This window comes from Oncorhynchus keta, unplaced genomic scaffold (assembly GCF_023373465.1).
Source record: "Oncorhynchus keta strain PuntledgeMale-10-30-2019 unplaced genomic scaffold, Oket_V2 Un_contig_590_pilon_pilon, whole genome shotgun sequence".
In the NCBI taxonomy this organism is placed as follows: Eukaryota; Metazoa; Chordata; class Actinopteri; order Salmoniformes; family Salmonidae; genus Oncorhynchus; species Oncorhynchus keta.
The window spans coordinates 1-13,791 of NW_026288579.1; the positions used below are offsets into that span (position 1 = coordinate 1).

The 13,791-nt window shown below is 48.4% G+C and overlaps 2 protein-coding genes across 2 annotated transcripts; both read right to left on the minus strand.

Annotated features, from left to right (window-relative positions):
* Positions 1-6,379: 6,379 nt before the first annotated feature.
* On the minus strand, positions 6,380-8,854 carry LOC127925602 (uncharacterized). The gene is made up of 2 exons (XM_052510613.1): positions 8,539-8,854; positions 6,380-8,385 (listed from the first exon to the last, which is right to left on the minus strand). Exons 1-2 carry the CDS (start codon positions 8,852-8,854, stop codon positions 6,917-6,919), a joined length of 1,785 nt encoding a protein of 594 aa, XP_052366573.1. The 3' UTR covers positions 6,380-6,916.
* A 1,885-nt stretch (positions 8,855-10,739) lies between these two features.
* LOC127925603 (piggyBac transposable element-derived protein 4-like) lies at positions 10,740-12,057 on the minus strand. The gene is made up of 2 exons (XM_052510614.1): positions 11,819-12,057; positions 10,740-11,761 (listed from the first exon to the last, which is right to left on the minus strand). The coding sequence occupies exons 1-2, from the start codon at positions 11,961-11,963 to the stop codon at positions 10,740-10,742; spliced, it is 1,167 nt and encodes a 388-aa protein (XP_052366574.1). The 5' UTR covers positions 11,964-12,057.
* Positions 12,058-13,791: the final 1,734 nt, after the last annotated feature.

Consider the following 13,791-nt stretch of genomic DNA (forward strand, 5'->3'; position numbering starts at 1 on the left):
TTTCCTGAGGACGGCTCAGCTCTCACAGTTCTGGGCGACTTTAACCTCCCCACGTCTACCTTTGACTCATTCCTCTCTGCCTCCTTCTTTCCACTCCTCTCCTCTTTTGACCTCACCCTCTCACCTTCCCCCTACTCACAAGGCAGGCAATACGCTTGACCTCATCTTTACTAGATGCTGTTCTTCCACTAACCTCATTGCAACTCCTCCAAGTCTCCGACCACTACCTTGTATCCTTTTCCCTCTCGCTCTCATCCAACACTTCCCACACTGCCCCTACTCGGATGGTATCGCGCCGTCCCAACCTTCGTTTCCTCTCTCCCCGCTACTCTCTCCTCTTCCATCCTATCATCTCTTCCCTCTGCTCAAACCTTCTCCAACCTATCTCCTGATTCTGCCTCCTCAACCCTCCTCTCCTCCCTTTCTGCATCCTTTGACTCTCTATGTCCCCTATCCTCCAGGCCGGCTCGGTCCTCCCCTCCCGCCTCCGTGGCTCGACGACTCATTGCGAGCTCACAGAACAGGGCTCCGGGCAGCCGAGCGGAAATGGAGGAAAACTCGCCTCCCTGCGGACCTGGCATCCTTTCACTCCCTCCTCTCTACATTTTCCTCCTCTGTCTCTGCTGCTAAAGCCACTTTCTACCATTCTAAATTCCAAGCATCTGCCTCTAACCCTAGGAAGCTCTTTGCCACCTTCTCCTCCCTCCTGAATCCTCACCCCCCCTCCTCCCTCTCTGCAGATGACTTCGTCAACCATTTTGAAAAGAAGGTCGACGACATCCGATCCTCGTTTGCTAAGTCAAACGACACCGCTGGTTCTGCTCACACTGCCCTACCCTATGCTCTGACCTCTTTCTCCCCTCTCTCTCCAGATGAAATCTCGCGTCTTGTGACGGCCGGCCGCCCAACAACCTGCCCGCTTGACCCTATCCCCTCCTCTCTTCTCCAGACCATTTCCGGAGACCTTCTCCCTTACCTCACCTCGCTCATCAACTCATCCCTGACCGCTGGCTACGTCCCTTCCGTCTTCAAGAGAGCGAGAGTTGCACCCCTTCTAAAAAAAACCTACACTCGATCCCTCCGATGTCAACAACTACAGACCAGTATCCCTTCTCTCTTTTCTCTCCAAAACTCTTGAGCGTGCCGTCCTTGGCCAGCTCTACCGCTATCTCTCTCAGAATGACCTTCTTGATCCAAATCAGTCAGGTTTCAAGACTAGTCATTCAACTGAGACTGCTCTTCTCTGCATCACGGAGGCGCTCCGCACTGCTAAAGCTAACTCTCTCTCCTCTGCTCTCATCCTTCTAGACCTATCGGCTGCCTTCGATACTGTGAACCATCAGATCCTCCTCTCCACCCTCTCCGAGTTGGGCATCTCCGGCGCGGCCCACGCTTGGATTGCGTCCTACCTGACAGGTCGCTCCTACCAGGTGGCGTGGCGAGAATCTGTCTCCTCACCACGCGCTCTCACCACTGGTGTCCCCAGGGCTCTGTTCTAGGCCTCTCTTATTCTCGCTATACACCAAGTCACTTGGCTCTGTCATAACCTCACATGGTCTCTCCTATCATTGCTATGCAGACGACACACAATTAATCTCTCCTTTCCCCTTCTGATGACCAGGTGGCGAATCGCATCTCTGCATGTCTGGCAGACATATCAGTGTGGATGACGGATCACCACCTCAAGCTGAACCTCAGCAAGACGGAGCTCCTCTTCCTCCCGGGGAAGGACTGCCCGTTCCATGATCTCGCCATCACGGTTGACAACTCCATTGTGTCCTCCTCCCAGAGCGCTAAGAACCTTGGCGTGATCCTGGACAACACCCTGTCGTTCTCAACTAACATCAAGGCGGTGTCCCGTTCCTGTAGGTTCATGCTCTACAACATCCGCAGAGTACGACCCTGCCTCACACAGGAAGCGGCGCAGGTCCTAATCCAGGCACTTGTCATCTCCCGTCTTGATTACTGCAACTCGCTGTTGGCTGGGCTCCCTGCCTGTGCCATTAAACCCCTACAACTCATCCAGAACGCCGCAGCCCGTCTGGTGTTCAACCTTCCCAAGTTCTTCACGTCACCCCGCTCCTCCGCTCTCTCCACTGGCTTCCAGTTGAAGCTCGCATCCGCTACAAGACCATGGTGCTTGCCTACGGAGCTGTGAGGGGAACGGCACCTCAGTACCTCCAGGCTCTGATCAGGCCCTACACCCAAACAAGGGCACTGCGTTCATCCACCTCTGGCCTGCTCGCCCTCCCTACCACTGAGGAAGTACAGTTCCCGCTCAGCCCAGTCAAAACTGTTCGCTGCTCTGGCCCCCAATGGTGGAACAAACTCCCTCACGATGCCAGGACAGCGGAGTCAATCACCACCTTCCGGAGACACCTGAAACCCCACCTCTTCAAGGAATACCTAGGATAGGGTAAGTAATCCTTCTCACCCCCCTAAAAAGATTTAGATGCACTATTGTAAAGTGGCTGTTCCACTGGATGTCATAAGGTGTATGCACCAATTTGTAAGTCGCTCTGGATAAGAGCGTCTGCTAAATGACTTAAATGTAAATGTAATGTAAATGTTCTAAACTACAGTGATTCTAATAAAGTGTATGTTGTACACGTTCTAAGGTTCTAAAGTTGTAAACTACAGTGATCTGTCTTTGAACTTACTGCTTTCTTGTTACATTTCAGCAGCACGTTTCTCTTTGGCTTTTTGATTGTCTGTCTTTCCTGTTGTGGAGAAAAAGTCTCTGTTGTTCCTTTTCAAGACGTGGACACTAACAGGTGTGAATGTCACCAGGGGAAATGTATGTAATGGACACTAACAGGTATGAATACCACCAGGGGAAATGTATGTAATGGACACTAACAGGTATGAATGTCACCAGGGGAAATGTATGTAATGGACACTAACAGGTATGAATACCACCAGGGGAAATGTATGTAATGGACACTAACAGGTATGAATACCACCAGGGGAAATGTATGTAATGGACACTAACAGGTATGAATGTCACCAGGGGAAATGTATGTAGTGGACACTAACAGGTATGAATACCACCAGGGGAAATGTATGTAATGGACACTAACAGGTGTGAATGTCACCAGGGGAAATGTATGTAATGGACACTAACAGGTATGAATACCACCAGGGGAAATGTATGTAATGGACACTAACAGGTGTGAATACCACCAGGGGAAATGTATGTAAGTTATGGACACTAACAGGTATGAATACCACCAGGGGAAATGTATGTAATGGACACTAACAGGTATGAATACCACCAGGGGAAATGTATGTTATGGACACTAACAGGTATGAATACCACCAGGGAAATGTATATAATGGACACTAACAGGTATGAATACCACCAGGGAAATGTAAGTTATGGACACTAACAGGTATGAATACCACCAGGGGAAATGTATGTAATGGACACTAACAGGTATGAATACCACCAGGAGAAATGTATATAATGGACACTAACAGGTATGAATACCACCAGGGGAAATGTATGTAATGGACACTAACAGGTATGAATACCACCAGGGGAAATGTATGTAATGGACACTAACAGGTATGAATACCACCAGGGGAAATGTATATAATGGACACTAACAGGTATGAATACCACCAGGGGAAATGTAAGTTATGGACACTAACAGGTATGAATACCACCAGGGGAAATGTATGTAATGGACACTAACAGGTATGAATACCACCAGGGGAAATGTATGTATGTAATGGACACTAACAGGTATGAATACCACCAGGGGAAATGTATGTAATGGACACTAACAGGTATGAATACCACCAGGGGAAATGTATGTAATGGACACTAACAGGTATGAATACCACCAGGGGAAATGTATGTAATGGACACTAACAGGTATGAATACCACCAGGGGAAATGTATGTAATGGACACTAACAGGTATGAATGTCACCAGGGGAAATGTATGTAATGGACACTAACAGGTATGAATACCACCAGGGGAAATGTATGTAATGGACACTAACAGGTGTGAATACCACCAGGGGAAATGTATGTAAGTTATGGACACTAACAGGTATGAATACCACCAGGGGAAATGTATGTAATGGACACTAACAGGTATGAATACCACCAGGGGAAATGTATGTTATGGACACTAACAGGTATGAATACCACCAGGGGAAATGTATATAATGGACACTAACAGGTATGAATACCACCAGGGGAAATGTAAGTTATGGACACTAACAGGTATGAATACCACCAGGGGAAATGTATGTAATGGACACTAACAGGTATGAATACCACCAGGAGAAATGTATATAATGGACACTAACAGGTATGAATACCACCAGGGGAAATGTAAGTTATGGACACTAACAGGTATGAATACCACCAGGGGAAATGTATGTAATGGACACTAACAGGTATGAATACCACCAGGGGAAATGTATGTATGTAATGGACACTAACAGGTATGAATACCACCAGGGGAAATGTATGTAATGGACACTAACAGGTATGAATACCACCAGGGGAAATGTATGTAATGGACACTAACAGGTATGAATACCACCAGGGGAAATGTATGTAATGGACACTAACAGGTATGAATACCACCAGGGGAAATGTATGTAATGGACACTAACAGGTATGAATGTCACCAGGGGAAATGTATGTAATGGACACTAACAGGTATGAATACCACCAGGGGAAATGTATGTAATGGACACTAACAGGTATGAATACCACCAGGGGAAATTTATGTAATGGACACTAACAGGTATGAATACCACCAGGGGAAATGTATGTAATGGACACTAACAGGTATGAATACCACCAGGGGAAATGTATGTAATGGACACTAACAGGTATGAATACCACCAGGGGAAATGTATGTAATGGACACACTAACAGGTATGAATATCACCAGGGGAAATGTATGTAATGGACACTAACAGGTATGAATACCACGAGGGGAAATGTATGTATGTAATGGACACTAACAGGTATGAATACCACCAGGGGAAATGTATGTTATGGACACTAACACATGAATATAGTGACCGTATGTACATACGTATATATTTGAGACTGTTGGACAACATAAACCTCAAACAGGAAGTACCAGATGCTAAGCTACAGGACAGCTTCATTAGCACAGAATGGAATATGTTCAGGGATTCATCCAATGGCATTGAGGAGTTTACCACCTCAGTCAACGGCTTCATTAATAATGGATGACGTCGCCGCCATAGTGACCGTACGTACATACGTATATATTTGATACTGTTGGACGACATAAATCTTGGTCAAACAACAGCCTATCGACCAGAACAATCAACTAAATGGGCTCAGCCATAATAGCGATTCATTCTGAAGAATCTAACTTAAAATAGCCTCAAATGTTTAACTGTATTTCCCCATCAGAAACCAAAACATAATCTGGCATGACGCCACTGTCGGTAAACTAACACTGTATAGCCCTGAAATCTAGTTAAACCCATAATTTTGACCTTATGGATGGTCATATCATTATGACACCATGGATTAATTCTAGAATATACTATATAGCCTAGAAACCTGGTTAAACTATCATTATGACATCATGGATGAATTCTAGAATATACTATATATCCTGGAAACCTGGTTAAACAATCATTATGACATCATGGATGGCCAGTCCTTGTATTCATAGTGAATTCAGGGAGAGGCCCTGAGCTGAACTCAAACCTGGGTCCAGCGACTGTCAAGCCAACACCTTTTAACTGTTACACCAAAATGTCTGAACTTCTTGACGAGGTCGCTAGGTTTAGGGTTACGGTTGATATAATAGCTTTCTCTATGAATATCAGATTGGTTACATTTCTCCAGCCCCCATCTCTCAGCTGTTTACCAAACCACGTCTCTGGGCAGCCATTTTATTTCTGTTTAAAACCTCGTCTGGATGGGACCCTTCATCTCATCTTAATTCCCACCTAAAATTACCGAAATCTAGCTGCCTGTAGCTCAGGACCTAAAGCAAGGATATGCATATTCTTGATACTATTTGAAAATAAGTTTGTGAAAATTTGAAATTAATGTAGGAGAAAAGAACAATATTTAATTTAACCTTTATTTAACTAGGCAAGTCAGTTAAGAATAAATTCTTATTTACAATGACGGCCTATCCCGCCAACGCTGGGCCTATTGTGCGCCGCCCTATAGGACCAATCACGGCCGGATGTGAGGCAGCCTGGATTCAAACCAGGGACTGTACCGAGAAGCAAGATGCCGTAGACAGCTGTGATACAGCCCGGATTCAAACCAGGGTCTGTAGTACCTAAGACCGCTGCGCCACTCGGGAGCCAATAGATCTAAAATCAGATAAAACAAACAGAAAACATTTGTTTCCTATTTTTATTTGATCATCGTTGAAATGCAAAAGGCCTTTTACATTGAAACAGGAAGCTGACAGGATCATTTAGCTGTTGGCCACAACATGGCAGCAGTGTGTGTTCACAGTGTCCGACTGATACATTGAAGAATGAGAGCGCTCCATCATATTTTAGTATGAAGTTTTCCCAGGTGTCCTTCACGAGTTTGCCCAAAAGTTAATGACTATAGAGAACATACTAAAATGCTATGGCAATAAAAACATAAACTACGTTGACACACACCCAGGAATGTCAAACATGATGGATCATTAGCTTCTCTACGTAAAAGGTACTAGCATGAGACGAGAACACTGATCCAACGCCTCCCAACACAGAAGAACTATTTAAGATAAGGGCCAAGTTAGCAGCCAACACTGACCCAATGTCATAAACGCACCACAAAGTGAGAAGGAAAAAAAAAAACAATTACATTTATTGGGATTTTTAAACCCACAGTCATCTACACAGGACTGTGCTGCTGATGCCAAGTCCCATAGCAGAGTCTCTTTCTGCTGTCAAACAGAGGGTAACAGCACAAATAGTGCAGGCGATGGGAGATTTCCTGTGGCAGGTGAACACCACTGGTGACAGGAGTAGAGGGGACAGGAGTAGAGGGGACAGGAGTAGAGGGGACAGGAGTAGAGGGGACAGGAGTAGAGCGGACAGGAGTAGAGGGGACAGGAGTAGAGGGGACAGGAGTAGAGGGGACAGGAGTAGAGGGGACAGGAGTAGAGGGGACAGGAGTAGAGGGGACAGGAGTAGAGGGGACAGGAGTAGAGGGGACAGGAGTAGAGGGGACAGGAGTAGAGGGGACAGGAGTAGAGGGGACAGGAGTAGAGGGGACAGGAGTAGAGGGGACAGGAGTAGAGCGGACAGGAGTAGAGGGGACAGGAGTAGAGGGGACAGGAGTAGAGCGGACAGGAGTAGAGGGGACAGGAGTAGAGGGGACAGGAGTAGAGGGGACAGGAGTAGAGGGGACAGGAGTAGAGCAGACAGGAGTAGAGGGGACAGGAGTAGAGGGGACAGGAGTAGAGGGGACAGGAGTAGAGCGGACAGGAGTAGAGGGGACAGGAGTAGAGCGGACAGGAGTAGAGGGGACAGGAGTAGAGGGGACAGGAGTAGAGCGGACAGGAGTAGAGGGGACAGGAGTAGAGGGGACAGGAGTAGAGGGGACAGGAGTAGAGCGGACAGGAGTAGAGCGGACAGGAGTAGAGCGGACAGGAGTAGAGGGGACAGGAGTAGAGCGGACAGGAGTAGAGGGGACAGGAGTAGAGGGGACAGGAGTAGAGGGGACAGGAGTAGAGCGGACAGGAGTAGAGGGGACAGGAGTAGAGCGGACAGGAGTAGAGCGGACAGGAGTAGAGGGGACAGGAGTAGAGGGGACAGGAGTAGAGGGACAGGAGTAGAGGGGACAGGAGTAGAGGGGACAGGAGTAGAGGGGACAGGAGTAGAGGGGACAGGAGTAGAGCGGACAGGAGTAGAGGAGACAGGAGTAGAGGGGACAGGAGTAGAGGGGACAGGAGTAGAGGGGACAGGAGTAGAGCGGACAGAAGGTGCTGCAGTGGCTCCCGGATGAGCTGCTCTCTGAAGGCCAGAGGTGTCATGGAGGTCTGTCCACAGCTCTTAGCCATTTCCTCATGAAGGACGAATGCATTCACCACAGCCATGTCAATGAAGTGATAGAACAATGTCCTGTAGTGATAGAACAATGTCCTGCACCATTTCATTGTCTTGTGGAGAACATTGTTGTAGCCTATCAGAGCGTCTGACTGGTCCACACCTCCTCCCATGCTCTTGTTGTAGCCTATCAGAGCGTCTGACTGGTCCACACCTCCTCCCATGCTCTTGTTGTAGCCTATCAGAGCGTCTGACAGGTCCACACCTCCTCCCATGCTCTTGTTGTAGCCTATCAGAGCGTCTGACTGGTCCACACCTCCTCCCATGCTCTTGTTGTAGCCTATCAGAGCGTCTGACAGGTCCACACCTCCTCCCATGCTCTTGTTGTAGCCTATCAGAGCGTCTGACAGGTCCACACCTCCTCCCATGCTCTTGTTGTAGCCTATCAGAGCGTCTGACTGGTCCACACCTCCTCCCATGCTCTTGTTGTAGCCTATCAGAGCGTCTGACTGGTCCACACCTCCTCCCATGCTCTTGTTGTAGCCTATCAGAGCGTCTGACTGGTCCACACCTCCTCCCATGCTCTTGTTGTAGCCTATCAGAGCGTCTGACTGGTCCACACCTCCTCCCATGCTCTTGTTGTAGCCTATCAGAGCGTCTGACTGGTCCACACCTCCTCCCATGCTCTTGTTGTAGCCTATCAGAGCGTCTGACTGGTCCACACCTCCTCCCGTGCTCTTGTTGTAGCCTATCAGAGCGTCTGACTGGTCCACACCTCCTCCCGTGCTCTTGTTGTAGCCTATCAGAGCGTCTGACTGGTCCACACCTCCTCCCATGCTCTTGTTGTAGCCTATCAGAGCGTCTGACTGGTCCACACCTCCTCCCATGCTCTTGTTGTAGCCTATCAGAGCGTCTGACTGGTCCACACCTCCTCCCATGCTCTTGTTGTAGCCTATCAGAGCGTCTGACTGGTCCACACCTCCTCCCATGCTCTTGTTGTAGCCTATCAGAGCGTCTGACTGGTCCACACCTCCTCCCATGCTCTTGTTGTAGCCTATCAGAGCGTCTGACTGGTCCACACCTCCTCCCATGCTCTTGTTGTAGCCTATCAGAGCGTCTGACTGGTCCACACCTCCCCCATGCTCTTGTTAGCCTATCAGAGCTGACTGGTCCACACCTCCCATGCTCTTGTTGTAGCCTATCAGAGCGTCTGACTGGTCCACACCTCCTCCCGTGCTCTTGTTGTAGCCTATCAGAGCGTCTGACTGGTCCACACCTCCTCCCATGCTCTTGTTGTAGCCTATCAGAGCGTCTGACTGGTCCACACCTCCCCCATGCTCTTGTTGTAGCCTATCAGAGCGTCTGACTGGTCCACACCTCCTCCCATGCTCTTGTTGTAGCCTATCAGAGCGTCTGACTGGTCCACACCTCCTCCCATGCTCTTGTTGTAGCCTATCAGAGCGTCTGACTGGTCCACACCTCCTCCCATGCTCTTGTTGTAGCCTATCAGAGCGTCTGACTGGTCCACACCTCCTCCATGCTCTGCATGCTCTTGTTGTAGCCTATCAGAGCGTCTGACTGGTCCACACCTCCTCCCATGCTCTTGTTGTAGCCTATCAGAGCGTCTGACTGGTCCACACCTCCTCCCATGCTCTTGTTGTAGCCTATCAGAGCGTCTGACTGGTCCACACCTCCTCCCATGCTCTTGTTGTAGCCTATCAGAGCGTCTGACTGGTCCACACCTCCTCCCATGCTCTTGTTGTAGCCTATCAGAGCGTCTGACTGGTCCACACCTCCTCCCATGCTCTTGTTGTAGCCTATCAGAGTGTCTGACTGGTCCACACCTCCTCCCATGCTCTTGTTGTAGCCTATCAGAGCGTCTGACTGGTCCACACCTCCTCCCATGCTCTTGTTGTAGCCTATCAGAGCGTCTGACTGGTCCACACCTCCTCCCATGCTCTTGTTGTAGCCTATCAGAGCGTCTGACTGGTCCACACCTCCTCCCATGCTCTTGTTGTAGCCTATCAGAGCGTCTGACTGGTCCACACCTCCTCCCATGCTCTTGTTGTAGCCTATCAGAGCGTCTGACTGGTCCACACCTCCTCCCATGCTCTTGTTGTAGCCTATCAGAGCGTCTGACTGGTCCACACCTCCTCCCATGCTCTTGTTGTAGCCTATCAGAGCGTCTGACTGGTCCACACCTCCTCCCATGCTCTTGTTGTAGCCTATCAGCCTATCAGCGTCTGACTGGTCCACACCTCCTCCCATGCTCTTGTTGTAGCCTATCAGAGCGTCTGACTGGTCCACACCTCCTCCCATGCTCTTGTTGTAGCCTATCAGAGCGTCTGACTGGTCCACACCTCCTCCCATGCTCTTGTTGTAGCCTATCAGAGCGTCTGACTGGTCCACACCTCCTCCCATGCTCTTGTTGTAGCCTATCAGAGCGTCTGACTGGTCCACCTCCTCCCATGCTCTTGTTGTAGCCTATCAGAGCGTCTGACTGGTCCACACCTCCTCCCATGCTCTTGTTGTAGCCTATCAGAGCGTCTGACTGGTCCACACCTCCTCTGCTCTTGCTGTAATCCTTCACAGCAGCTGGAATGGGGACATTTTTGGTGGTCCATGCATCATTAGCGTCCTTCACACGCCTGTTGACGTGATCCCCACTGAAGGACTTGTGGATAGTGGAGCACATGACCACCTCTCTGGCATCCATCCACTTTACAAAGAGCAGGTCATGTTTCCGAATCCATCGCATGGTCCCCGCTCAGCCCTCTTAGGCATGTCGCTCACCTTGGTTTTGGGAAAACCTCTACTGTTGGGACAAAATAGTGCCACAAGCCCACACGTCCAGCTTCCCAGGTCTGTGAACAGGGCAGGGCTTGTGTAAAAGTTGTCCACAAACAGTTTGAAGCCAGTCCCAAGCAGTGGAACATCCACCAACTCCATAACGGAATCAGAACGGAGTCCCTTACCGGTCGCCAAACTGCTTTCGCCCTCATAAACAAACACATTCCAAGTGTAGGCACACACAGAATCGGCCAAAACAAACAGTTTTGTTTGCTTGTTTGCCATATGTTGTTTGAGGCCATTTCTAGCCTTCGAGGCCACCATCCTCTCATCTATGGACAGGTTCTGGCTGGGCTGAAAATGGGTCTTGCAGGCCTCCACCATGCTGGAGTAGAGAGGGTTGATTTTGCACAGCCTATCAAAGCTTGCTGTGCCTCTCTTCTCGTCATTGACCTCATCAACGTGTGGGTCGCTGATATGAAGCGCCCGCGAGATAGTCAGAAACCTGTTAGAAGACATGACAGCGGTGGGGAAAGGCAGTTGGTAGAGAGGTGACGTTTTCCAGTAGTCCTTCAGGGTTTTCATCTTCACCAACCCCGTGTAAATTACCAGTGAGATGTAACAGTACAGGTCTTGGATGGAAATGGGCTTCCAGGCCTCTTTCTTGCCTGCTTGTTTCTTAGCCCCATACTTGTTGGTGTTAGAAACCAGCCAATCAACAACTGACAAGGAGAAAAACATCTGGAAAAGATGACGGGGGCTGTACTCTGCAGTCATGTCCAGCTGAGGTCCTGGCTGCCTTTTCGGTCTGAATGTTGGTGGAAGTGGCTCCACGTCATCTTCTAGCACAGTGTGCCAACGGTCCTCTGCCTCGGTGGTAGTTGTCGCTGGTTCACCTTCTAGCACAGTGTGCCAACGGTCCTCTGCCTCGGTGGTAGTTGCTGCTGGTTCACCTTCTAGCACAGTGTGCCAACGGTCCTCTGCCTCAGTGGTTGTTGTTGCTGGTTCACCTTCTAGCACAGTGTGCCAACGGTCCTCTGCCTCAGTGGTTGTTGTCGCTGGTTCACTGGCCCTCCTCCGCTTCTGGGCTGACTTCTTCACACCTCTAGATGGCCGGGCCGGGGTGGGTGTGGAGCCAGAGACAGCAGGGGTCATACTGGAGGAACCAGTTCCTACGTTTGAACGAGTAGGGGATGGAGGACTGTGGTCTCTTTGGAGTGGCACCCAGAGGTCATCAGAGTCAGAGTCTCTCCCACTATTGAGGATTTTAAAAAAAACATTCAGTTAGATCTCAAGTTTACTGTTATTTTATTTAACCTTTAGTTTAGTAGAGGTGAGCCCTGCGTCAATACATTACAGATGGCATCAATACATTACAGATGAGCCCTGCATCAATACATTACAGATGAGCCCTGCATCAATACATTACAGATGAGCCCTGCATCAATACATTACAGATGAGCCCTGCATCAATACATTACAGATGAGCCCTGCATCAATACATTACAGATGAGCCCTGCATCAATACATTACAGGTGAGAGCCCTGCATCGATACATTACAGATGAGCCCTGCATCAATACATTACAGATGAGCCCTGCATCAATACATTACAGATGAGCCCTGCATCAATACATTACAGATGAGCCCTGCATCAATACATTACAGATGAGCCCTGCATCAATACATTACAGATGAGCCCTGCATCAATACATTACAGATGAGCCCTGCATCAATACATTACAGATGAGCCCTGCATCAATACATTACAGATGAGCCCTGCATCAATACATTACAGATGAGCCCTGCATCAATACATTACAGATGAGCCCTGCATCAATACATTACAGATGAGCCCTGCATCAATACATTACAGATGGCATCAATACATTACAGATGAGCCCTGCATCAATACATTACAGATGAGCCCTGCATCAATACATTACAGGTGAGCCCTGCATCAATACATTACAGATGAGCCCTGCATCAATACATTACAGATGGCATCAATACATTACAGATGAGCCCTGCATCAATACATTACTGGTGAGCCCTGCATCAATACATTACAGATGAGCTCTGCATCAATACATTACAGATGGCATCAATACATTACAGATGAGCCCTGCATCAATACATTACAGATGGCATCAATACATTACAGATGGCATCAATACATTACAGATGAGCCCTGCATCAATACATTACAGATGAGCCCTGCATCAATACATTACAGATGAGCCCTGCATCAATACATTACAGATGGCATCAATACATTACAGATGAGCCCTGCATCAATACATTACAGATGAGCCCTGCATCAATACATTACAGATGAGCCCTGCATCAATACATTACAGATGAGCCCTGCATCAATACATTACAGATGAGCCCTGCATCAATACATTACAGATGAGCCCTGCATCAATACATTACAGATGAGCCCTGCATCAATACATTACAGATGAGCCCTGCATCAATACATTACAGGTGAGCCCTGCATCAATACATTACAGATGAGCCCTGCATCAATACATTACAGATGAGCCCTGCATCAATACATTACAGATGAGCCCTGCATCAATACATTACAGATGAGCCCTGCATCAATACATTACAGATGAGCCCTGCATCAATACATTACAGATGGCATCAATACATTACAGATGAGCCCTGCATCAATACATTACAGGTGAGCCCTGCATCAATACATTACAGGTGAGCCCTGCATCAATACATTACAGATGAGCCCTGCATCAATACATTACAGATGAGCCCTGCATCAATACATTACAGATGAGCCCTGCATCAATACATTACAGATGAGCCCTGCATCAATACATTACAGATGAGCCCTGCATCAATACATTACAGATGAGCTCTGCATCAATACATTACAGATGAGCCCTGCATCAATACATTACAGATGGCATCAATACATTACAGATGAGCCCTGCATCAATACATTACAGATGAGCCCTGCA